At 35.6% G+C, this 26,825-nt stretch overlaps 1 protein-coding gene across 1 annotated transcript; it reads left to right on the top strand.

Annotated features, from left to right (window-relative positions):
- The first annotated feature begins 42 nt into the window (after positions 1-42).
- Positions 43-26,825, top strand: RCHY1 (ring finger and CHY zinc finger domain containing 1). The gene is made up of 9 exons (XM_004430837.3): positions 43-181; positions 4,844-4,963; positions 5,204-5,319; positions 20,809-20,887; positions 22,904-22,948; positions 23,053-23,111; positions 23,204-23,230; positions 24,196-24,316; positions 26,149-26,825. Exons 1-9 carry the CDS (start codon positions 92-94, stop codon positions 26,275-26,277), a joined length of 786 nt encoding a protein of 261 aa, XP_004430894.1. The 5' UTR covers positions 43-91; the 3' UTR covers positions 26,278-26,825.

Genomic DNA, 26,825 nt, shown 5'->3' with positions numbered 1-26,825 from the left:
GGGAGGGGGTGTGCTAGAGCGGCGCAGCTTCTCTGGGCGTAGTTTTCAGTCTGGGGGGAGGGTCCGTGCGGTGTGAGGGGAGGTGGAGGAGATGGCGGCCTCGGCGCGGGAAGATGGCGCCCGTGGCCAAGAGCAAGGGCGGCGGGGCTGCGAGCACTATGACAGAGGATGTCTCCTGAAGGTGACGACTTCAATGGGCTCTTCGCCTAGGAGCTTCCGCCGGGCCGGGCTGGGCTGGGGCGCGCTGGGCAAGGCAGTTAGGCTTGGGCTTCAGTTTGAGGCTAAGCTGTTTGTCAGGATACCTTCTCCTGCAGTAGAGAACGTTTTTGGCAAGGCGACCACAGGCCCCACCTTTCCTCCTGTTTTGTACTTTGCAAGCAAAGCCCGTTCGGCTTGAGAAGAGCCTGGGCTTGCACATCAGTCACCTTATCAATGGGTTTATTCAGTCTTCTGCTGTTGGAAGTAGACTGAGGCAGCCCCGGCCCTGTGCTGGCTTTTCCTCAGCATCATTTTCAGGTGTGTGATGAAATAGTGGAAGAGGGATAAGCAAGTGGAGAATCGGAATACGATTTCAGCTCCTGTAGTGAATAAGTTTTACAGTTTGCAGCTTTATTTTAGAGTCAGTGAGTATGTGTAAACCTGCCAACGGGAAAATGTGTATGTGAAAGAGGAAGACCATCATGTAATTGCCACTAATTAGGAAATTATGTATAGGAAAGTGCCTAGTGTGCATATATTGTTACTTTTGCCGATTACTTTGAGAAAAACTCCTAGTCACTCTAGAAGTTTTCAAATTGGCACCCATTCAGTTAAAGTTTTCTGATTTTTCTTGCAAGAAACAGTTGAAAGATTTTGCTTAGAAAACTTGAGCTCTGGAGTCCCACAGCCCTACCCCCAAATCTTAGCTCTGCTCCTTAATAGCTCACTGAGCAAATTACTCTTTAAACGCGCCATATGTAAAACAGGGGTGATAGAAGTTCTTTCATAAAAAAGTATGAGGCCCGTAAGGACAACCTAAAGCCTTTTCTGTAGTCCATGGTTTGGTGAACGTTCCTCCACTGCACTGGATGAAGCTTTCAAAGTTGGTCATTCACCAAGTGTTGTGTAAGGAAATTGAATGCTATCCTTATGATTCCATTTCCACTGAAATGCTGTTACTCTGTCAAACCTGAGGTCTAAAACTGAATTCAGCATGTTGGCCCTCCCCTCATTCCCCAAGATACCACACCAACGCACCTGTGTTTGGTAGCACTAAGATACTTGGCCAGGAGTGTCAAATGCTTTTTGCCCTACCCCTCCATTTTCCTTAAATACCAGAGGCCAAGTGAGGAGTTTTAAGGAAGAAGTAATCAACTAAATCAAATGCTGCTGTTTGAGTAAGATAAGAACTGAAAATTGACCTTTAATTTGGCAGGGAGGAGGTCACTGGTGATCTTGATAAGAGAAATTTCAGTGGAGAGATTGGGACAAAGCTTGATTACGGTGTATTCAAGAGAGAATGAGAGTAGTAGAACTGGAAATAGCCTTTATAACAGTTCTTGGGGTTTTGCTGTAAAAGAGAGCAAAAAAAATGAGCCTGTGGGTTGCTGGGAGATGTGAGATCACGGGATTTTTTTTCCCTTTAAGATGGGTGGTATTGCAGCATGTTTGTAAATTCTTAGAAATGACCCAATAAAGTGAGAACATTTTATAATGCAGGAGGGAGAGGGAAAACTGTAGGAGCACTGTCTTTGAGAAGTCAAAGAGAAGATGGCATCTAGTGCACAAGTGGAGGAGTTGGCCTTAGATAAAAACATGGACTGCAGACTATAACAGAAGGGAAGAAAGAGGATGAGGTACATTTGCAAGTAGGTTGATAGAGTTTGTGGGAGGATATTCTCTTTTGATTATTTCTGTTTTCCTAGTGAAATAAGCAAGGTCATCAGCAGAGTGTAAGGAGGGAGGAAGAGGTGTTCGAGGTTTAAAGAGAGAAGAGGTGTGAAATAATCTAGACCCTAGGTTCTAGACTCTAGAAGAATGAGGGACTTGACTAGGGAAACATGGTGGTAAGAGCCCGCTTTTTATTAGTGGTTATGACTTTAAAGAGAGACCAGTCTTTAGCCTTTCTTTAAAGGCTCTTTCTTTAGCCATATTCAGCTGTTCCTGTATAGGTTGAGTAGGAGAGACTTGGATTTAACCAGAGTGGGGATTTGGGCTGAGTGAGTATGTAGAGGAAGAGAGAAGGAAGAAACTAGGGTGTGTGCAAGGGAAGAAATGGAGTTAGTTGAAAGAGAGGAGGTAGTGGTTAGAGAAGTTCATGCTTGAAATTAAGAAATAAACAGGATTCAGTTCTTGTTCTACAGCAGTGGTTCTCAAAATATGGTGAACGGACCCCTGGGGATTCCTGAGGCCCTTTAAGGGGATCCTCAAGGTCAAAACTACTTTTTAATACTAAGACATTATTTGTCTTTTTCAGTGTGTGCAAAAGCAGTGATTAAAACTGTTGGCACCTTAGCACAAATCAAGTTAGTGGCCTGTACTACACCTATAGTTTAAAAAAAAAAGCCAGTTTTTGCTTAAGAATGTCGTTGATAAAATTAAAGAAGTAAAATGATTAATTTTATAAAATCTCAACCCTTGAATACATGTTTTTTTTACATGTTTGCTAAAATGAGATGTTTTTATCAAGCACTTCTGTAGTCTGAAGTTAGATGGTTTCAAGAGGAAAAGCTCTTGTGCAATTGGATTGTGAACTGAACTAGTTACTTTTTCATGGAGCAGCATTTTTTACTTGAACTATGGTTGTTCACACTTGGGTATTGGGACATTTTCTTGAAAAGGAGGGAAGTAAGACTGTCATTACAAGGAAAACAATTGATGCTGATAAGATTCTAGCTTTCATGTAAAAATTAGAATTTTAGAAAACTTGTATTAGCCTTTGTGAGCTTCTGAATACTTAAAGACTTTTCTGATGACATGGGCAGCGATATTAACAAATGTGATTTTTTTTGATATTGCATGTCAAATGCGTGAACATTTGGAAGATCTGCATAACTCAGTGAGCCGATATTTTTCAGATGACCAATGCATGGGTAAAAGATCTGTTCAAAGTGCAAGATAGATGAGTGGCTTTTAATGTAACAGAGGGAGAAAAGTTCATTGATATGATTTCAGATTCCATGTTGCAACTAACTGTTTATAAGAGTTGTTGAGTTTTGGCGTGATATCAGAGAAGAATATCCGTAATTCTCTGAAAAGGCTATTAAAATACTCTTCCCTTTTCCAGCTACGTATTTGTGTGAGGCCGAAGTTTCTTCATATACTTCAGCCAAAACTGATTGAATGCAGAAGCAGAAATGAGAATCCTGCTATTTTTCCGGAAAATATATTTTTTCATTAAAATATGTTATTTATATGTAATGGATTTGTTATTATTTTAAAAAGAAGTAATAAATATTTTAAAAACCTATTAGTTTTAATTTATAATATGGTAGTAAGTATCAATAGATATAATTCACGTTAACAAAAGCTCTTTGGGATTCTCAGTAGTTTTTAAGAGTGTAAAGGGGTCCTGAGAGCAAAACGTTTGACAACCACTGTTCTGTGGTATGACTGTGAGAACATGTGGCTGAGGAGGGTTGGAGGACAAGGCTATTGGAAGTGAGAAAGTCAAGGAAGAGAATTCAGGGTATTGGATAATATGGAAGGTATCCATATTATCATTATGGATGGGCAAATCACAGAGATTTAGGACAAGAGTAGTGTTGGAGAAAAAGGGAGCCAGTTGAGTGTTAAAATCTTTAAGGAATAAACTATATTATGGTAAGTCACAGCATAGGAAGTCTTCAGAAATGAGTGGATCTGCAGGGTCACAGTGTACTGGAAAGTATTGGGTTAGCTTACTGTCCTGGAAACTTACTGATGTACTAGTTAGGGTAAGGCTAAGTTGCTGTAACAAAAAGATCCAACAGAACTGTGGGTTAAAGAGTTTATTTCTTCCCAGTTAACAGTTCGTAGGTGAGTGATCCGATTTGGTGATGAGGCTCTGTTCCATATGATCACTTCAGGGGCAAGTGTTTCCACTGTGTGATTTTGCCGTGTTTTAGGGCATATAGTCGTCAGCTGGGTTGCTGCCATGTCCAGGTTTCATCTGATAGAAAGGAGCATGGAGGAAGAGACATGGCCAGTTTCTTAATACTCAGGCCCGGGAGTGGCACTGATTTCTTCTGCTCGGATTCTGTTGGTAAGAGCTTAGTCATTTGGCCACACCTAACAGTAAGGAAGGCTGGGAACTGTAGTATAGCTGGGCAGTCGTATGCCCAGGAAGAAGGCAAGAATAGATTTTGGTGGACAGCTGGCAGTCTTTGCCACTCTTGAAAACAAGGGCTGTCTCTTACATTTATCGCATCCTCTAAAATATCAGGCATATAGTTGATGATTAATAAACACATTGGAATTAAAATACAATCTTTGAAATATTTAATGTTTAAGAATTGAAGTAGGTAAATGAATTTATCTGGAAATGTCTAAGAAGAAGTTGCTTGCCTGCCATTTAGGCCGAGAATGAGTTTAGGGTGTTGTGGGATTAGTTTTTCAGTCTAGGGATTTCCATCGTTCGTAATTCTTTTGTCTTAAAGGACAAGGCTGTGTTCAGCTTCATACAGACATATAGATGTTGAAAGGAATAGTTGAAATATGCTGAGAAACAGTGAAATGTTACGTTTATGATCAGTTTACCAACTGATCCATTGGGTGTAATCTTTGACCTTGTTCCAGGAGGAGGAGGAGGAGGAATAAAATTGTTTTTGCATTGCAAACTTGTCTTCTCTTGCATCTTATAACTCTTTTTCTCCCCTGGGGTTAGGCACCTTGCTGTGACAAGCTTTATACTTGCCGGTTGTGTCATGATAACAATGAAGATCATCAGCTGGATCGCTTTAAAGTAAAGGAAGTGCAGTGCATAAACTGTGAAAAAATTCAACATGTAAGATTTTATCACATATTTCTATTTTGTTTCAAAATTTTTTTACTAAAGAGGTTTTAAAATTTAATCAAGCATATTGCAAGTTAACTCTTAAAGTAAGCAATATCTTTGATTTAAATGTTTACAAACTTGTGAAAATAAAACTGCATATACTTTAACATAAGTTCTGGATATTCAAATAGTAATACAAAATGTTTTGGTAAATTTATTCCAATTTTTAGTTACTTGTGTCTTTTTTAGGCCCAACAGACTTGTGAAGAATGTAGCACGTTGTTTGGAGAATATTATTGCAGTATATGCCATCTGTTTGACAAAGACAAGAAGCAGTATCATTGTGACAACTGTGGAATTTGTAGGTACTGTATGTAAAATATTCTTTTCTAATTACTTATATTTTTTATTTTATTTTATTTTGGTGAAGATTAGCCCTGAGCTAATATCTGTTGTCAGTCCTCTTTTTGCTGAGGAAGACTGGCCCTGGACTAATATCTGTGCCTATCTTCTTCTACTTTTTACGTGGGACGCCACCACAGCATGGCTTAAGTGGTACGTAGGTCTGTGTCTGGGATCGGAACCTGTGAACCCCAGGCCACCGAAGCAGAGCACGTGCACTTAACCACTGTGCCACGGGGTGGCCCCTCTAATTACTTCTAATGTATCTGAGCAGTAATGGTTTTTAAAATCAACTGTATTGGAATATAATTTACATCTAATAAAATGCATTCATTTTAAGGGTCTAGTAAGTTGACAAATAATATATATCTGTGTCACTACCAACGCAATCAAGATAAAAAACATTTCCATTATTCTAAAATGTTTCTTCATGCCTCTTTTGCAATAATCGTTTAATTAGCCCATCAACTGTTGTGTGGCTATTTAAAATTTTAACTTGGGGATATAAAATATGCTTTTATATGAAGTGTTTTGTAGGCAGCTGAGGTATAAAATAAGGGTGGTTTTTCCTTTTTAAAAAAATTATCAAAAAGTACATGCTGATTTTATAAAAATTGGAAACTACAGAAAAGTAGAAAGAATAAAAATAAAACAACTTACAGTACCAGCCACCCACTGACAAGCTACTGTTGACCATGTTGGTATATAGGAATTTTTTCCTTTCTAAAAATTCTGAAGTATTACGTATATACAAAAGCATGTATGTAGCATATGTATGTTATAAAGTATACTAATACAGCAAACAAGCCACTCAGTTTAGGAGATAGAATGTTACGATTACTGTTGATGCTCCAAGTGTTCTGTGCCAATCCTTTCTTGTTCTGAACCACTGTTTGAATATTTTAAATCACTTTCTTGCTTTTCTTTTTTGTGGTTTGTTTTTAAGGAAGGATAACAAACATACCAAAAGATGCAGAAATCATAAGCAAACAACCTTATGAGTTTGCTTTGTTTTAACCACTACCCAGATCAAAAAACAGAATATTCATAACGTCTTAGTAGCCTCTCTTATGCCCCATCCAGGTCAATACTTTTCTCCAAAGGTAACCACTCGCCTGACTTTTTGAACTTTTTATAAATGGAATCATATGGTGTATGTTCTTTTGTATTTTGTTTTATATATTTTAAGGCAATATCATTAGGTGATTACATAGAACTGTTATATTTTCCTTTATGATTGACCCATTTGTCATTATATAATGTCTCTTTTTATCTTTAGTAATGTTTCCTGCCATAAGATCTGCTATATTTGTATCTTTCTTTTGATTAGATTTTGCATATATATCTTTTTCATTTTTTAATTTCCAAACATTTTGTATACTTACATTTAAGGCATGTATCTTGTAAGCAGAATATAGTTGAGTTTTTTTTTTTTTAACATAAGAAGCTTTTTTCTTTTTGGTGAGGAGGATTAGCCCTGAGCTAACATCCGATGCCAATCCTCCTCTTTTTGCTGAGGAAGATTAGCCATGGGCTAACATCTGTGCCCATTTTCCTCTACTTTATATGGGACACTGCCACAGCATGGCTTGACAAGTGGTACGTTGGTCCACGCCCAGATCCAAACCCTGGGCCGCCGAAGTGGAATGTGCGAACTTAGCCGCTATGGCACTGGGCTGGCCCCTAGTTGAGTTTTATTTTTTTATTGAGTTTGATAAAGACTCTGTGTTTTATTAGAGTATTTAGTCCATTTATTATTAATATAATTATGATATATTTATTTCAGTCTACAATTGTAGTATTTTCTCTTGCCTTAGTATTTGTCTGTCCTTGCCTTCTTTTAGATTAATCAGCAATTTTTCTATTTTTATTCTGTATAAGCTTATTAGTTATACATTTTTCCGTTATTAGTGGTTATCTTAGAAATTATAACATACATCCTTGGCTTACTAGAGTAATATGTTTATCATTTCCTGGACAAGGCAAGAACCTTGAACACTAAGAGGATTTACATGCTATTGTTGTCATGTATTTTAATCTATGTATATTTTAAACCCTATAAGACATTGTTTTGAAAGGTCGGTATTCTCTGATTTACCTACATATTTTCAATTTCTATTGCTCTTCTTTTCTTTCTGCATCTCCTTTGTCTTTGGGATTATTTTCCTTCTGCTTGGAGAATTCTCTTTAGTATTACTTTTAGTGAGGTTCTGCTGGTGACAGATTGTCTCAGTTTTTTGTCTGTTTGAAAATGTCTTTATTTTGCCTTCATTTTTAAATTATATTTTTGCTGGGTATAGAATTTCTAAGTTGACAGTTATTTTCTTTCAGCACTTTAAAGATATTGTGGTGCCATGGTTTCTGTTTAAAAGTCTGTTTAAATCCTGTCAGGATTATCATTGCCTTTTTGAAGGTAATCTGTCTTTTATCCCCCTCTTGCTGTTTTTAAGTCATTGGTTTTTAGCAGTTTTTCCGTGATGTGTCCAGATGTGTGTGATATTTCTCTGGCTTGCAGTTTGTAGAATTTATTGAATCCGTGGTTGATGTCTTCTGTCAGTTTTGAAATATTCTTGGCCAGTGTCTCTTCAGATAATGTTTTTGCCCCATTCTCTCACCTCTCCTCGCTCTCTAGGTACAGACTTTTTCATTGTTTCATATCTCTCTTAAATTTTGTTTTCTATATTTCTTAACTTTTTTCCCCCATGCTTAAATTGGATAGTTTCTACTGATTTATCTTTCAGGTCTCTGCTCTGTGTTGAATTTGCTATTAAACCTATTGAGTTTTTCATTTGAGGTTTTTTTAATTATAGAATTTACATTTAATCACCCCCCTCCCCCGTAGCTTCCAGTTCTCAGGTGAAATTCTTCACCTTTTTTTTCTCTTGAATATATATATATATATTTTTTTATGCTTTTGTGATCTTTCTTTTTTTTTTTTCTGTTTATTGCAGTAACATTGATTTATAACATTGTATAAATTTCAGGTGTACATCATTATACTTCTATTTCTGCATAGATTATATCATGTTCACCACCCAAATGCTAATTATAACCCATCACCACACATATGTACTGAATTATGCCTTTTGCCCTCTTCCCTCCCCCCTTCCCCTCTGGTAACGACCAATCCAATCTCTGTCTCTATGTGTTTGTTTACTGTTGTTATTATCTACTACCTAATGAAGGAAATCATACGGTATTTGACCTTCTCCCTCTGACTTATTTCACTTTGCATAATACCCTCAATGTCCATCCAGGTTGTCACAAATGACTGGATTTCATCGTTTCTTATGGCTGAGTAGTATTCCATTGTGTATATATACCACATCTTCTTTATCCATTCATCCCTTGATGGGCACTTAGGTTGCTTCCAAGTCTTGGCTATTGTGAATAATGCTGCAATGAACACAGGGGTGCATGTATCTTTACGCATTGGTGTTTTCAAGTTCTTTGGATAAATACCCAGCAGTGGAATAGCTGGATCATATGGTAGTTCTATCCTTGATTTTTTGAGGAATCTCCATACTGTTTTCCATAGTGGCTGCACCAGTTTGCACTCCCACCAGCAGTGTATGAGAGTTCCCTTCTCTCCACATCCTCTCCAACACATGTTGTTTCCTGTCTTGTTAATTATAGCCATTCTGACAGGCGTGAGGTGATATCTCATTGTAGTTTTGATTTGCATTTCCCTGATAGTTAATGATTTTGAACATCTTTTCATGTGTCTGTTGGCCATCTGTATATCTTCTTTGGAGAAATGTCTGTTCAAGTCTTTTGCCCATTTCTTAATTGGGTTGTTAGTTTTTTTGTTGTTGAGATGCATGGGTTCTTTATATATTTTGGAGATTAACCTCTTATCAGATATATGGTTTGCAAATATCTTCTCCCAATTGTTAGGTTGTCTTTTCGTTTTGTTGATGGTTTCCTTTGCTGTGCAGAAGATTTTTAGTTTGATGTAGTCCCATTTGTTTATTTTTTCTATTGTTTCTCTTGCCCGGTCAGACATGGTGCTTGAAAATATGTTGTTAAGACCAATGTCACAGAACGTACTGCCTATGTTTTCTTCTAGAAGTTGCATAGTTTCAGGTCTTACATTCAAGTCTTTAATCCATTTGGAGTTAATTTTTGTGTATGGTGTAAGGTAAGGGTTTACTTTCATTTTTTTGCATATGGCTATCCAGTTTTCCCAGCACCATTTGTTGAAGAGACTTTCTTTTCTCCATTGTATGTTCTTGGCTCCTTTGTCAAAGATTAGCTGTCCATAGATGTGTGGGTTTATTTCTGGGCTTTCGATTCTATTCCGTTGATCTGTGTGTCTGTTTTTGTGCCAGTACCATGCTGTTTTGGTTACTATAGCTTTGTAGTATATTTTGAAATCAGGGAGTGTGATACGTCCACCTTTGTTCTTTTTTCTTAGGATTCCTTTAGCTATTCGAGGTCTTTTGTTGTTCCATATAAATTTTAGGATTCTTTGTTCTATTTCTGTGAAAAATGTTGTTGGAACTTTGATAGGGATTGCATTGAATCTATAGATTGCTTTAGGAAGTATGGACATCTTAACTATGTTAGTTCTTCCAATCCAAGAGCATGGAATATCTTTCCATTTCTTTGTGTCTTCTTCAATTTCTTTCAGAAATGTTTTATAGTTTTCGGTGTACAGATCTTTCACCTCTTTGGTTAAGTTTATTCCTAGGTATTTTATTCTTTTTGTTGCAATTGTAAATGGGGTTGTATTCTTAATTTCTCTTTCTGCTACTTCATTGTTATTGTATAGAAATGCAACTGATTTTTGTATGTTGATTTTGTATCCTGCAACTTTACCGTATTCATTTACTACTTCTAAAAGTTTTCTGGTGGATTCTTTAGGGTTTTCTATATATAAAATCATGTCATCTGCAAATAGTGTAGTTTCACTTCTTCCTTTCCAATTTGGATCCCTTTTATTTCTTTTTCTTGCCTGATTGCTCTGGCTAGGACTTCCAGTACTATGTTAAATAGGAGTGGTGACAGTGGGCATCCTTGTCTGGTTCCTGTTCTTAGAGGGATAGCTTTCAGTTTTTCACCATTGAGGATGATATTAGCTGTGGGTTTGTCATATATGGCCTTTATTATGTTGAGGTACTTTCCTTCTATCCCCATTTTATTCAGAGTTTTTATCATAAATGGATGCTGTATCTCGTCAGATGCTTTCTCTGCGTCTATTGAGATAATCATGTGATTTTTATTCTTCATTTTATTAATGTGGTGTATTATGTTGATTGATTTGCGAATGTTGAACCATCCCTGTGTACCTGGAATAAATCCCACCTGATCATGGTGGATAATCTTTTTAACGTATTGTTGTATGCGATTTGCTAGTATTTTGTTGAGGATTTTTGCATCGATGTTCATCAGTGATATTGGCCTGTAATTTTCTTTTTTTTTGTTGTCCTTGTCTGGTTTTGGTATCAGGGTAGTGTCGGCTTCGTAGAATGAGTTAGGGAGCTTCCCCCCCTCCTCAATTTTTTGGAAGAGTTTGAGAAGGATAGGTATTAAGTCTTCTTTGAATGTTTGGTAGAATTCACCAGGGAAGCTGTCTGGTCCTGGACTTTCATTTTTGGGGAGGTCTGTGATTACTGTTTTGATCTCCTTACTGGTGATTGGTCTATTCAAATTCTCTACTTCTTCTTGATCCAGTTTTGGAAGGTTGTATGATTCTAAGAATTTATCCATTTCTTCCAGATTGTCAAATTGGTTGGCATATAGCTTTTCGTAGTATTCTCTTATAATCTTTTGTATTTCTGAGGTGTCTGTTGTAACCTCTCCTCTTTCATTTCTGATTTTACTTATTTGTGCCTTCTCTCTTTTTTTCTTGGTGAGTCTAGCTAAAGGTTTGTCAGTTTTGTTGATCTTTTCAAAGAACCAGCTCTTGGTTTTATTAATTTTTTCTATTGTTTTTTCAGTCTCTATTTCATTTATTTCTGCTCTGATTTTTATTGTTTCCCTTCTTCTACTGATTTTGGGCTTTGTTTGTTCTTCTTTTTCCAGTTCCTTTAGGTGCATTGTTAGATTGTTTATTTGAGATTTTTCTTGTTTGTTGAGATAGGCCTGTATTGCTATAAACTTCCCTCTTAGAACCGCTATTGCTGTATCCCATAAATTCTGGCATGTCGTATTTTCATTTTCATGTGTCTCCAGGTATTTTTTGATTTCTCCTTTGATTTCTTTGTTGACCCAGTCGTTGTTCAGTAGCATTTTGTTTAATCTCCACGTATTTGTGGCTTTTCTGATTTTTTCTTGAATGTATTAATGACAGATAATTTAAAGGCTGTGCTTGATAACTTCAGTATCTTGATTACTTGTGGGTTAGTTCTGTTTTCTTTTTTTTCCCCCCTTGGTGTTTCGTTCTGCCTTTTGGCATGCTTGGGATTATTTTTTTTTACTTAGTTGTTGGATGTAATATGTAAAAAATTGTGTAAGCTCTTTATGCTATTTTTCTCCAAAGAGAATTTACTTTTCTTTTGGTAGGCAGTTAACGTAGAGACAGATCACCATAATCCAGTTAAGGATTGAGGTGATTAGTGGCTAAGTTTCAGTTTTAAGTCCTGTTCTATTTTGTTTTCCCTCACACTCAGGCTCCTGGGACATGGGTCTTGACTTAAAGCCAGGGTTTTTATTAGGGCATCTCTTTTGTGGTGGGACCTGGACTCCAGTTTTTTCTCCCTAGTACAGGGAAACTACCAGAGGCTTTACTTGGTTTTTCTTAGCCTCTTACCTGCTCCTTAGCTTGTTAGCTTCTCACAGCATGGTTTAGGGTCTGCAAATCACCCAAGATCGAAGAAGCAGAGAATTGGCTTTGTCTCAGTATATTTCCCTTCTCTCTGGGGTATTGACCCTTCAAGCCCTTAGTTGCTCTTTACTGGTTTCAAACAGCTTGTTTTCTTTATATCCAGCCTTTGTAGTTCTCAGTGGGAGCTTGGTCCTCTACAAACTACTTTATCATTGTGGAGTTCAGTTTTGCTTATTTTTAAAATCATACTATATGTATTTCTGTGTGGCTTTTTTTTTTTTTTAAACTAAGCCTTGTTTTTAAGATTCATCCTGTTTGATTCATGAGCTCCAATTCATTTTCACTGTTGAATGGTGTTATTTTGTGTGTCAGATCTGCACACAGCCTTTCGTTACCACTATCACAAACAAGGAATCACATTTTATTATTGATGTATTGACTTTCAAGTTGTTGAGACTGCAAAATGTATGTCTCATCTTACCTAGTATATATTAAGCTTCATGAGATCAAGATATTTTCAAATTTTAAATTCCTGTACCTGGTAAATATTAAGCTTCATGAGATCAGGGTATTTGCAAAGTTTAAATTCCTGTACCTGGAAGTGCCTTATATACACTAGCTATTCAGTAATGTGTAGGCAGTGTATCTTTAGCAAAATATTTTTGCTATTATGATTTCTTTCAGTATAGGAGGAAAATTTGCCATCAACATTTAGCATGTAAGTCTGATAGATTCTTTTTACTTTTTAATATTTTTAAGTCCTTTTACAAATAACACAGAAGTAAGAGTAAAGGTAGTGAAAAACAACTTCATTGGAAATTTTTATAAGAATTTAAACATTGCAAACCTAAATTTTGATTACGTATTTTCCTAGTTTTGAAGATATATGTACTAAATTTGGCAGTATCCTTTGAATGTAATTATTTACTGGTAATTTGTCATGCGTGAATCTGGCACATGTCCATCTTATAAATAACTAATTCCAGGTTTTAGATACAGTTCTAACAGGTTCTAGCTTATAATTGCTTCTGGTTCTTCTCGCACTTCTATCATCAAAATACCAAACTGATTCCAGATCTCAATGTGTCACTAAGAGCTTCTGGCTTATCATTACTTCTGTCTATGCATTGCCTAATTCAATGCTTTTGAAACCTTTGAGAACTCATAATTTTGTCTAAAGGTGGCTATCTTCTTAGCTCCAATGTAGCAAAACATTTTTTATTTTTAGATTGATGAACACCTATTAAGATGATCAATCCTATGATTTTTTTCAATTTTTACTTCATCTGTTTCCTTCCAAATACTTTATACATATACTGCCCTTCAACATTGTCTACTTAGGTGCCATATCAATTAAATTTTGGTGTAAAAACATCATAAAAGATGGAAGAATTCTGTCACATGTTCTGTGACAGAATTCTGTTCTTTTAGCAAAACGGGATTGGTCCAGGTTCACAAAATATTGTGAATTGAAGTCCTTCCTATTGAGCGGCTAACTAGATGAAGATACTATATTTTCTTTTTGTCCTTAGAAATATATTGTTCATTTTCTTGAGTGAGACCTTTCATCTAGGATATCATCATCTGAAAACCATAATCTGATTTATTGGTTCTATGATCATTTCACCATCATCATTAGAGTCTTGAACAGTGGTTCTCAACCAGGGACGATTTTGCCCCCAGGGGACATTTAGTAATGTCTGGAGACATTTTGGTTGTTACAACTGGAGGCGGGTAGTCTGTTACTGGCATCTACTGGCTATAGGCCCAGGATGCTACTAAACATCCTACGGTGCACAAGACAGTCCCCCACCAGAAAGAATTATCTGGCCCAAAATGTCAATAGTGCCTAGTGCAGAAACCCCAGTCCAGAATGCTGCTGTCTCTTTGCATTTATCTTCTGCTTTATCTGAAGTTTTTCCCTTTTTTTTTCTATTTGCCAATATGGGCGAAACGTGAAAAATTCTGATTTCTCAACTGTGTTCAAGGAAAACTAAAAAAGGCTACAAGGCAGATGTCTCTAGACTTCTTGTTTTAACCTTCTTGAAAGATGATGTAATACTTTGAGCAGTGCAAAAATAAAACTGAAGGATGATGTAATAGTGATGATTTATTTCATATTGTGTCATCATTTCAGTCTTTCTACCTCACTTTCATTTTCTACCATACTTTGCATTTTAGTCTTTTTGTTAGGATAGTTAGCAATAATTGATGATTAATGTGACAGAATTCCTAGGATGCTGAAATAGCAAAATCTTTCAAAATATAGGAAAAATACGATCACTAAGATCTCATAATGTATCAGATTTGTAAAAGGGTTTAATGGACCCATATGGTAATTGCAAAATAGAATGAGTTTATGCTATTAAAAAAAAAGTAGATTTTCTCTTTATTCTTTGGAATATCTCTAAGAAAGAATAAAGCTCATAAAATATTAATCTTTAAAACAGAATTGATCAAAAAAGAAACTGGATCCTGGTACAAAATGGATATTGTATGAGAAAGGCTTTTGCAGTCATACAGTTTTGGTAAATGCTGCTTTCAATCTACTTTCCTTCTCAGAGCTTTCAGCTTGCTAATTGTGCAGTGTAAACCTCTGAGGTTGTATAGTTTCTAATACTTGGTTATAGTATCCTTTTTGGGACTATCACGTTAAGTGGAATATAATTGGAAAATGTCTAAAGCTTATGAAATAACTAAGAAATTTTCAAATAAAGTTTCATATTTTATATTATTGGGTATCATAAAATAATGTGAGTCACGTTTTAGACCAATGATTATGATCACTGCAGGTAGGTATTTTAGGAGGCATTATATCTGTTGTCATTGCTCGAAGTTCTTTGAAACGTCTATCGTGTGGTTCTTTCAATGAGTGCCTATGGCGCACTGAAAATTCACCCCCCCTCGAGGATTTTCAGAACTGTTTTTATTTTTTTAAAAATTGCTAAAACATACTGAGAGCAAAATCTGTTAAATAAGATTGGCAAATACTATGTTTAATCAGAAATGACATATGATCATCAAATAATGACTTTTTTTAAACAGTAAAAATATCAAAAGACAAGTTAAAAAATGTTGTGCAATAGCAGCATTGTTGGAAACTCTTTACACTCTCATGATAACATTTAAAAAAATTGTCATTTGAATGTATGAGTTCTTATATTTTTGTTAAAATATCAGTCTTTTTACTTTCTAGCTGTACCTTCTTGACAGTCTTTGACAATGATTCCTCTTTTGGATATTAAAAACAAAACATTTCTGTCTTACATATATTATGAAACTTAGTCGTTGCTTTTAGTCTATTAAAAAATCTGCAAGGGTGATCAGGTCTTCCTGGCCTAACTCTCCTATCCAGATTTCTCCCCCTCTTGGTGCTTACAGCACTTCTAGGCTGTCCTTGACTCTGATCTGGAGGTGTGGGCTTGAAAAATTGTTCATCCTTAGGCAATAATCACTGCAAGGAAGTTGGTGCTTCTTATAGAATTTAATAATATATTATTCCTGATATTATGTTTTAAAATAGCTTGATGATAGTTATAGACTGTCTCTGTGGCAGTATTTCTGAAAGAGTGATATGCCCTAAAGATAGGGTTTCAGTTTTTCTTTAATTGGGGAGAGACATCTGATCTTGAATTTTTTGGCTGTGGGTACACACACATCCTTACTGAAATGTACTGGAATGAACTTTTTATAAAAAATGGGGAAATATTCTTTCCCAATGTTATTAAATAAGCACCAGAATAGTTAGTGTTTATGACAGTAGGATATAGATGTGGTTCCTCTGTTCTGATTTCTGATCTTAAAAAATGTTCCAGTTCTTTGACCGTGTAATTCTATTTTCAGGAGATTATCTCAAGGAAATAGAGATATATAGCAAGAATTATGTACAGAATATGTATTATAGCAATAAATGTAATAATGAAAAATTAGAAACCTATAAATTTTTGAGTTTGTTAAGTTTGCAAGCCCATATTAAAAGTAATGTTCTTGAGTAATATTTAGGGATTGGGAAAATGATTGGTAAAAAAAGTCTGTCAGGATATCGTATGGACCAAAATATTAGCAATAGTTACCCATGGGTGGTGAGATCATGAGTGATTTTAAGTTTTGCTTGGTATATTTGTTTGTTGGTTCATGTTTTTCTGGATTTAATACATTTTAAATAATGAAAAGATATTGCTTTTAAAGTTTAAAAGTTATATAAATTTATAACTGAATTGGGGAAATAAAACATCCACTAATAAAATGATGCTTTAAATCAAGGGAAGGATGCTTGTTTTCACATCTGCAAGTTATTAAATAAACATCAGAGAAATCTTTGCTGTGTGTAGAACACTGTTGGATTAGAAGGCATGATTCTTGTCTTTAAATTTATATTCTGTTTGTGGAAGAATGGGCTTAATAAGCAATCACTACCACAGAGTTTGTCAGATTATAGGGATTGGAACTGTCTTTTGTGGGAAAGTTTGAGTTTATAGGGATAAGCCAAGGCTGAATAGATCAGAGTGGGCTGGGGTATAAATAAATATAAATAAATAACCAAGCCTGAGAGAAGGCAGTAAAAGCATGGAGTGAGGGGCAGTGGTGGTGGTGGTAGAGATTGGGGTTGACAATAGGAGTAAAAAGGATATATAGAGTAGTATTTTAAACTGAAATGAATGTAGTGAATCATTACCACTATTTAAAAAGAGATAGAATAAAAGATAAATACATGGTAAGGATAAGTATTGTTTTGTAGAACTTGTGTTAGCATTTTGAGTGTTGTGTATATATGTGTGAGAGGAGGAAGGGAGAACTGGGTCAGGATGTAAAAATATTTCTTAATGTGTGTTGAGGTTAAGTTTGAGAAATGCTGCTCCAGAGCCTGCCAGATCAGCTCTGTGACTCACAGTACTGAAACCAAACAGACTGTTTTTGTTTAAACAGTGTCTCCTGGTAATGAATCCTCTTGACTGGTAATGAATCCTCTTGACTTCTGTGTGTCTGAAACATCTTTATTTTGCGTTCATTTTTGAAAGATATTTTTGTTGCATATAAAATTCTAGGCTGACAGTTTTTTCTTTCAGTACTTTAAAAATGTTACTCTATTAAAAATGTTCTCATTGTTTCCAGGATGTGAGAAATCTGGTATCATCCTTATCTTTGTTCCTTTGTGCTTGTATTTTTCCCTCTGGCTGCTTTTAAGATTTTTTTCTTTATCCCTAGTTTTGAGCAGTGTGATTATGATGTTCCATGGTATAGTTTTTTCATGTTGTTCGTGCTTAGGGTTTTTTGAGCTTTTTGAACCTGTGGGTTTATGGTTTTCATCAATTTCAGAAAGTTTTTGGCCACGAGTACTTCAGATATTATTTTGTCTTCCCCCTTCTGTCCCCCCACCCCGCCCGCTTTTAGATCTCCAATTACATGTGTCTTGGGTTGCTTGAAGTTGTCTCACAGCTCACTCAATGCTCTGCTCATTTTTTAAAATTCTTTTTTCTATTTGATTTTGGATAGTTTCTAAAACTGTGCCTTCAAATTGACTAATCTTTTCTTTATCTATGTCTAATCTGCCATTGTAGTTTTTTATCTCTGGAAGTTTGATTTGGGTCTTTTTTATATCTTCCATGTCTGTACTAACTCTTTGAGCATGTGGAATGTAGTTATAATTATTTTAATGTCTTTCTCTGCTAATTCTAACATCTGTGTCAGATCTGGGTCGATTTTGATTGATTTTTCTCATTTTGGGTTATGTTTTCCTGCCTCTATGCATGACTGGTTGTTGTTAAATTGATACCAGACATTGTGATTTTTGCCTTGTTGGGTGCTGAATCTTTTCGTATTCCTGTAAATCTCCTAGAGCTTTACTTTGGGATGCAGTTATGTTACTTGGAAACAGTTTGGTACTTCTGGGACTTGCTTTTATAATTTGTTAGGTGGATCTGGAGAAGTGCTTATTCTAGGACTAATTATTACTCGTTATTGAGGCAAGACCTTCCTGAGTCCTCTGTCCAGTAGCCCATGAATTATAAAGTTTTCCCCATGGCTGATGGGACTAAGCGCTGATCCTGGCCATGTGTGAGTGGGGAGCGCTGCTCCTTCTAGTCCTCTTGGATGGTTCTTTCCCTGGCCTTGGGTAGTTTCCTCACGTGCAGGCGCTGATGTTTATCCTGCCAAATGCTTGAGGGGCTCCTCGGTGCTGCTCTCTCCTCTCTGGCACTCTGTTCTGTGAACTCAAGCTGCCCTGGTTCCCTGGACTCTCAACTTGTCACCTCAGTCAGGAAGTCTTCAGTTCCTCCAACTGAAGCCTCGGTTCCTCCAACCTGTCGCACTGCCTGAAAACTCTCTAGGCAGTAAACTGGGGCACTTGTAGGACTCAGTTTGTTTCCCGTCTCTCACAGATCACTGTCCTTCTTTGCCTGATGTTCAGTGAAACTGTTGTTTCATATATTTTGTCTGGTTTTTGTTGTTATTGTTGTAGTCAGGAGGGTAGATCCAGTCTCTGTTATTCTATCTTGGGCAGTAGTGGAAGCCTCCCTAAAGGGGAGTTTGGAATTTGACAGGCTGATTCTAAAGTTTATCTGGAAGAGAAAATTCACAATAGCTAAGTAGATTTTGAAAAGGATGAACAGCAAAGAGGGGATTGCCTTTCTATGTATCAAAACATAATAAAACTAGAGTGATTCCAATGGTGTGCTCTTTGCACAGGAATAGACAGATAAATGGAAAAACATTGTGTGTATATATACATTTACATATTTATACAGATGAATTTATAACAAAAATGACGTTTCAAATCAGGGGAAAGGGTATTAGGATAATTGATTATCCATTTGGGAAACAAAAAATTGATTAGTAAAACTCTGTGCATTTGTTAGAATATGGTTTTAGCATCTTGTGACAGAAATCCAAAATAACAGTGGCTCAAAAAGGGTAAAGTTTATATTTCTCATGGAAAAATCTGAGCCATGTAGTTAAACAGGAGTCCAGGTTCCTCTTTATTTTTTTGCCCTGCTGCCATCCATAGGATGTTTTCTTATCTGCATAGTTTAAAAGAGCTCATATTCTGGTTGAAAGGGGAAAGGGGGCAAATAGGTGAAGAGAAGGTACACTCTTTTCTCCTAAGGGCACAACACAGAATTTTTTTTTTTTTTTTTTTTGAGGAAGATCAGCCCTGAGCTAACATCCGATGCCAATCCTCTTCTTTTTGCCGAGGAAGATCAGCCCTGAGCTAACATCCGATGCCAATCCTCTTCTTTTTGCCGAGGAAGATTGGCCCTGGGCTAACATCTTTGCCCATCTTCCTCTACTTCATATGGGATGCTGCCACAGCATGGCTTGACAAGTGGTACATTGGTGTGTGCCCGGGATACGAACCTGCGAACCCCGGGCTGCCGAAGCGGAGCGCGCACACTTAACCACTGCACCACTGGGCCGGCCCCCATATTTTTCATTTATCTCTTCTGTTCACAGCCTTCAGAGAAGTTGGAAAATAGTCTTTATTCAGGATAGCCCTGTGCCTAACTAAATGTTCTATTGTTGTGGAAGAAGGAGATAATAGAAATTTGGGGACAACTAGCAATCTCACTATTACCATACATAATGAATTTCAAATGGATGAAAGAAAAATATAAAAATTAAAAGCCATAAGTATAGAAGTATATAGGAGAATATGTTTATGACGCGTAGGTTGCAAAAGTCTTTCCTAAACAAGAGGCAGAAGCATAAGCCTTAAAGACAAATATCAATGGCTTATTACATAGGTATTAAAATGGCTGCATGACAAAAGATATAAACAAAGATAGATAACATACTAGAAAAATAATTGTAACATATACAAATGAAAAAGATTAATATCCAGGATATATAAAGAACTGTTTTAAATTGGTAAAAGACAAATACCCTGGTGGAAAAATGAACAGAGCACATGCACAGACAATCCACAGAAGAAGTCCAAATGGTTCATAAACATTAAAATATACTCCCTGTCTCATAATCTGAGAAATGCAAGTTAAAATGACATCTTTTATTTGTCCATCTTATAGGTAATCACTGTTGGTTAAGGTGTGGGAAGCGTGGGTGCCATCACACACAGTTGGTGGGAGTATAAATTGGTACTGGCTTTTTGGAGGTCAGTTTGGCAGTATCAAAACTGATGTTGTAATACCCTCTGACCCCATAGTTTCACTTTTAGGACTCTTTAAAAAAATCATTAACGTGGGCTAAGTGATGTCTGTATAAGGATATTTATTATATCATTGTATTAATTAAAGATAGAAAATTAAATCAATAACCATGTTTTTTAAAATTATGATATATCCATACCATTTAATCTGATGTAACTTTGAAGAGGAATGAAGTGCTTCTATATTGACAGACATAGAATAATCTTCAGGATATATTGTTAAATGGAAAAAAAGTTGCAGAACATGATATCTAGAAAGAATCTATCTATGTGAAAAATAAAACCCAAAATGTGTGTGTGTATGTATATGCAATTTTATAGAAAAAAAGACTTAGAAGGGTAGATACCATTCTGTTCACAGTGCTTACATTTGGGGAGTGATGTTGGGGAGGTGGGGTTTCTCTCATATTCTTTGGTGTGGTTTGAGCTTTCTTTACAATGAAACTAAACTTACATATAATGAACAAACTAGCACTGTAGTAAGAATGAATCTAATCTTTTGGCTTTTCTATGTTTTTTTAGGATTGGTCCAAAGGAAGATTTTTTCCACTGTTTGAAGTGTAACTTATGCCTAGCTATGAATCTCCAAGGAAAGCACAAGGTATATAATTCAGTTTGCATAATTTTAAAAGTATTTTGGTGTTTTTGAAAATCAGCTTAAATCCTAGTATGTTTGGAAGCATGCTGATTTTCAGATATTACCAAGTACAGCTATTTCACTTTTTATTTTTAAGCAGTATTAAGAAGTCAATGTTCTAAAACATATGCCTCAGAATATCTAATCTACAATACTTTTTTTTCTATAGTGTGTAAGATTACTTATATCAGTTAATAGCATAATGTTGACAACTTCAAATAGGTTTATGGATTCTTATCATTAGTACTGGTTTTAAGAATAACTTTAAAAATGCATACATAGTAGAGGAGAAATACTAAGTATAACCTGTTAGCACAGTATTCCGAGAAAAATCAGAAAATATTTTTATATTTCCTTTCATAATTAGACAATTTTTTTTTTTTGGTGAGGAAGATTGGCTCTGGGCTAACATCCATGCCCATCTTCCTCTACTTTATATGTGGAACACCTGCCGGCGCATGGCTTGATAAGTGGTGCGTAGGTCTGCACCTGGGTTTCGAATCCTGGGCTGCCAAAGCGGAGTGCATGAATTTAACCACTATGCTACTGGGCTGGCCCCTATTTTCTTTTTGCCGAGGAAGATTTGCCCTGACCTCATATCTGTTGCCAGTCTCCCTCTTTTTTTCTTTTTGTGTGAGCCACCGCTGCAGCATGGCTGCTGACAAACGAGTGGTGCAGGTCCACGCCCAGGAGCCAAACCCAGGCTGCCGATGTGGAGCGTGCTGGGCTTACCCACTAGGCCACTGGAGCTGGCCCTAGACAAATATTTTTAATCTGGATGTAGCAATTGTATTATTATTCCAGGGCTTTGAAAATTATTTTTCATTATTTAGAAAAGACTCTAGTAAACTATCACTTATAGTACTGATTCTGTCTAATATAAGAAATCAGAGAATGGAGAGACAAATGATGGGTTATTTTTAATAGATATTATTTTTAATAGATACTATTTTTTTAATAGATAATAACTGGCCTAAAATAGTAAAGCGGTAAGAGAATTGGAGATAAATAGTGAGCATATGGGATATGGTGACAAGGGGTAAAGGAAGAATGGGGCTGAGTAAAGATGACTCCCAAGATTTTTAGCCTTGGCTTAAAGTACTTGATTAAAGATTGTGAATTTGTTGGAGATAAAAGATTGAGTTTTGTTTTATAGACTTGAGTTTGGGGTGATAGCAAGATATGCTATTGTCTTTAAAAAACTATATACTGTTTTCTCTTGTATTTTAGTTTTGTTTCTCAGTTATTTTTTATTGTGTGTATTAGCAGTGGTCCTACCATCTGCTCAAATGCTTACTTAAAAAACATGGGCATCATCCATGGCTTGGTGCTTTTCCTTACCTCCCCACATCTATTCACACAGTGTCTTGTCAAGTTAAGAGCACAGGCCCTGGAGGCAGCCTGTTGGAGCTCAAATATAGTTCACCTCTTACTGTCATTTAACTTTGGAAGTCAGTCAGCTTCTCTAGGCCTCAAGTATCTCATCTGTAGACTGGGGTAGTGATTGTACCTGTTTCATTTAGAGTTGTGAGGATTAATTGAGCTAATACAGGTAATGTACTTAGCATATGGCATGTAGTAAATCTCAACAATATGAACTATTATCATCAATATTATTAAGTAGTTTAGCTTTGGAGTGAAACATACAAAATAGAAAGGTTCCAAACGTTAATATCTCTGCATGTTTGGTAAATCTTGACTCATTGAGTTTCCTTATCTGTAAAATGAAGATAATTTGAGTAATTACGATATATTAAGCAGTTTCACTGTTTCAGGTAAATGCAAAGCCTAAAGTAGTTGTGAGAGTTAACTGTTCAATTCTTGTCTGACATAAGAAACATGAATTAATGTTAATTGTTATCCTTAGGAAGTTGGTATTATTATTTTCTTTATGGTTAGTTTTTATTATTAATATTATTGTTATATCTGTCATTTGCATCTAGTTAAACTTTTGGTAATTTGAGTTTCTCTTTTAAATAGTGTATTGAAAATGTGTCCCGGCAGAATTGTCCAATATGTTTGGAGGTAAGCTTAAAATATTTTTTGCTTTGGAAATATCCTCTCTTGAATTTAAAATACTTGGGTGTTTGTGTTGTCTTCATGCAAGCACTAACATTAATTTCCTTTAGGACATTCATACGTCCCGTGTTGTTGCTCATGTCTTGCCATGTGGACATCTTTTACATAGGTAAAGTAGTATTTTTTTTTTTCTCTCAAAAATGTTTGGAAATAGTGGAGATGGTTTTTGCTTTACTAAAATAATGTTATATTTTCTTTCAGAACGTGTTATGAAGAAATGTTGAAAGAGTGAGTGTTTGATGGGATTTTAAAAAATTATAATTGTAAGCTGTCTGGTTTTTTTTTGTTGTGGGCATGGGGAAGTGGGCAAACATTGCTGTTACTTATACCGTATTGGGCATGGAGGATGTTTATCTTGAGATGGGTAGGGTAAATGAGTAGTGTTAGACTAGGCAAAGCATCTTGGGGTATGTAGAACTATACCTTTGTCTCCATGTTTCTATTATGCTTTATCTCATCCCACAACTTGAGACAGATACCATACGTCTTATTATCTGGCTGTACCTACCAGGGAGCACAGTCTCTACCAGACGCAGCCATAGCATTGTAAAAATGCTGAGGCGTGTTGCTCAAAATTCTGTTAAGTTCTTATATTGGCCCAGTATAATAACCTGCAAAGAAAGTTGGTAATGAGATTATCTTAAGTTGAGACTTTATTGTGGGGGAAGGATGTTAAAATGAGATGAGAATAGTTAGGAAAGAGGAGACTTTGTAAATGTATTTTGGTCCTGCAAATTCATGAGCAGAAATTTTAATTTAATGTAAGACCCAGATAGATGCGAATTTATTCAGAATTTTTAGAAAGGAAATAATATGATCTGAATGTTTTAAGGAATACAGTCTCTTCTTTGCTTAAATATATTAAGAAATTGAGGTTGTTGAGCTAAAAATTAGCAGCTTAGTGGGTTTTTAAAAATATATTAAGTATATTCTGCAAAGAATATGGACTAATTCCTTTCTATTTTAGAGAACTGAGGGAAAAGAAGTACATTTAAAAAAATACCATGATACAGGATTTAATTGAAAACTTTTATAGTGTAAAAGTTCCCAGGTTTGTAACAGATTACCTTGAAATATGGAATAATGCCCTGTCTTGGATGGTTTATGTACCAGTTAGCATGCAACTTCTTGTGTACCTGAGTTGATATACTCCCTGTTTAATGTTTGTAAAATAACCTTTCTATCTCTTCTAGAGGCTACAGATGTCCATTATGTATGCACTCTGCTTTAGATATGACTCGGTACTGGAGACAGCTGGATGACGAGATTGCACAGACTCCTATGCCGTCAGAATATCAGAACATGACTGTGGATGTGAGTAGAATCAGTCTTTAAAACTTTTCAGATTCCTTGATGATGTTCTTGTTTATGTTTGCGCTTTTGCTCAACTCTGTCTGAAAAATACTGCGTTGGCATAGATGCCAGTGTGATGATTAATGGGAAGGACAAACGAATCTTTTTAAATTTTAGTTACTTTGAACTCAAAAGAGCAGGAAAAAAAAGTGCTAAGAATACTTTTGTGCAGTTCTTTCCAACACTAGATGGCAGGCAAAAACTTGATTCTGAATTATTTACACATTACTTGCCAGATTCAGTCACTTGTGTAACTGAGTAGAGGTGGATTACTGGTCTGATGTTTTATTTTAATTATGTTTTATTTTTAATTATTTAAAATTTTATTTCGGGTGAATATATTTGCTGATTTTTGAAGATTATTTTTTGGTTTTTAATGTTTATTACCCTTTTTATTCTATCTTAGACTTTTAAAATTTGGTCTTAATTAACCTGCAACCTAAAATATAGGAAGTATTTCTTTGCCTTTTGCCTTGTGGAGAATGATCATCTTTTTTCCATTAATTGAGGTATGCTGCACTCTATTCTCAGCATGGTATAATGAATTATAGATCAGAATTAGAAAGCTAGATAGCTTTCTGGTGCTTTAATAATTTTTGGACATATAAATGTTCTGAACATCTTTAGTGTAGTTCAGATACTTCTACACAAAAGGATAAAAACCACTTAACAGAGCCAAATAAAAATTATTTTTTGTTTTTTATTCACACTGGAGCATGTTGTAATTCATTTGGATAATTGAATTGTTAGGTTAGTAAAAGATCACTTTTGGAATACTAACTGATAATCATGTGATGTTTTACTAGAGGCTGCAGTTTGCTATATTCCATGTAGATCATTTTTTAAAATAACAGCTCTATTGAGATATAATTCACATACCATACGACTTGTCCATTTAAAGTGTATAATTCAGTGCTTTTTAGTATATTCTTGGAGTTGTGCAAACATCACCACCATCAATTTTAGAATATTTTCATCACCCCATAAGAAACCTCATACCCCTTAGCAGTCATTCCCCAATCCCCTAGCTCTAGGCAACCATTAATCTACTTTCTACATTTAGATCATATTTTTAAAAGCATTATTTTTCAAATTATAATTTAGAGCAAATTTGGAAGTTTTCTACTTATTATGGTGTGACTATTCTAAAGGTAATGCTTTTCTCACATAGTTATGTATTGATCTGTTTTCAGGTTAACATCTTTTTGTATTTTTCAGGATCTCACTTAGTACTAGAAGAGGGTCATTCCTAAGTGCTATCTTATTTTCATTTTAGAGATGAGCCAAAAGCTTCTCTTTATTCAATTTTAGGAACTACTCTTTTGAACTTCATTCATTCCTGAGGCATAGAAGACTAGGAACTTAGCATGTTAAACCTAAAAATTAAGCAAAAATATTATGATAAGTATGTAAAAATTTCTTTTATTAACTAAGATAATTTTCTAAGTGTCAATGAAAAATAATAAAATCATGTATGCTGCTTTGAATTGTAAGTATAGGGCTTGATCTCATGCCTATGTTAATTTTCGTGCGAGTACTATTTATACCGTTTGGGGGCTATTTTAGAATAAGACTTCTTGGCTCAAATCCACATTTTCATTTTCAAAATTCAAAGCTACCCTAATAGCCTCTTAGAGTTTTCAGTGAACAAATAAAAGGTATTTCTACTTATGAAAATGTTTAGACTTATATATATATGTGTTTTCATATCTTCAATGTGATTTTTTTGAGCAGACAGTGCCACTTTATAAGGTTTAATATACTTAATTTGACTTCATCTCTTTACTTTTCAGATTCTCTGCAATGATTGCAATGGAAGATCTACAGTCCAGTTCCATATATTAGGCATGAAATGTAATATTTGTGAATCCTACAATACTGCTCAAGCTGGAGGATGTAGAATTTCACTAGATCAGCAATGACCAGCCTATACTGCACTGGAAAACTCAGCATTTTCTGATATAGAAAAAGGCTCTCCTTAGTATCCTGTTGTCGTAATGTGTCAGAATCTATGCATTAGAGTTGATGTGTTTTGTACTAGTGTCACAGCATAAAATATTACAAGTGCTTAAGGATTCAGGGTCTCTTTATAGAATTATCATAGCTCTGTATTGGATGAACGCCACTGCACTTGTGTTTTGATTGGAAATTCCTTTAGTGTCAGTTGTTTGGAAGCCAGTGATGTTTGTCACTGAAATTCACATCCATAGAAGTATGTTACACTTCCATGGAACTTTGCTTTAAGTGACACTGTGCACGCAGAGTTCATTTCTAGTTCTTGATAGAACTGCACTTAATTCCCAGTATTATTCTTGACTTTTTAAGGGCTGTGCTATAATGAGAATATGTTCTGTCTTACTGTTAAAATCTAATTACATATGCTTTAGAATTTTCTAAGACAGTCCTTTGGATCCTGTAAATGTGAATTTCGATGTAATAACTGCTAATAAAATTATATTGAAACAGTGTT

The sequence above is a fragment of the Ceratotherium simum genome, chromosome 8 (assembly GCF_057802395.1).
Source record: "Ceratotherium simum simum isolate JZ-2026a chromosome 8, ASM5780239v1, whole genome shotgun sequence".
Taxonomy (NCBI): domain Eukaryota; kingdom Metazoa; phylum Chordata; class Mammalia; order Perissodactyla; family Rhinocerotidae; genus Ceratotherium; species Ceratotherium simum.
This window is presented reverse-complemented; position numbering and strand designations above follow the sequence as displayed.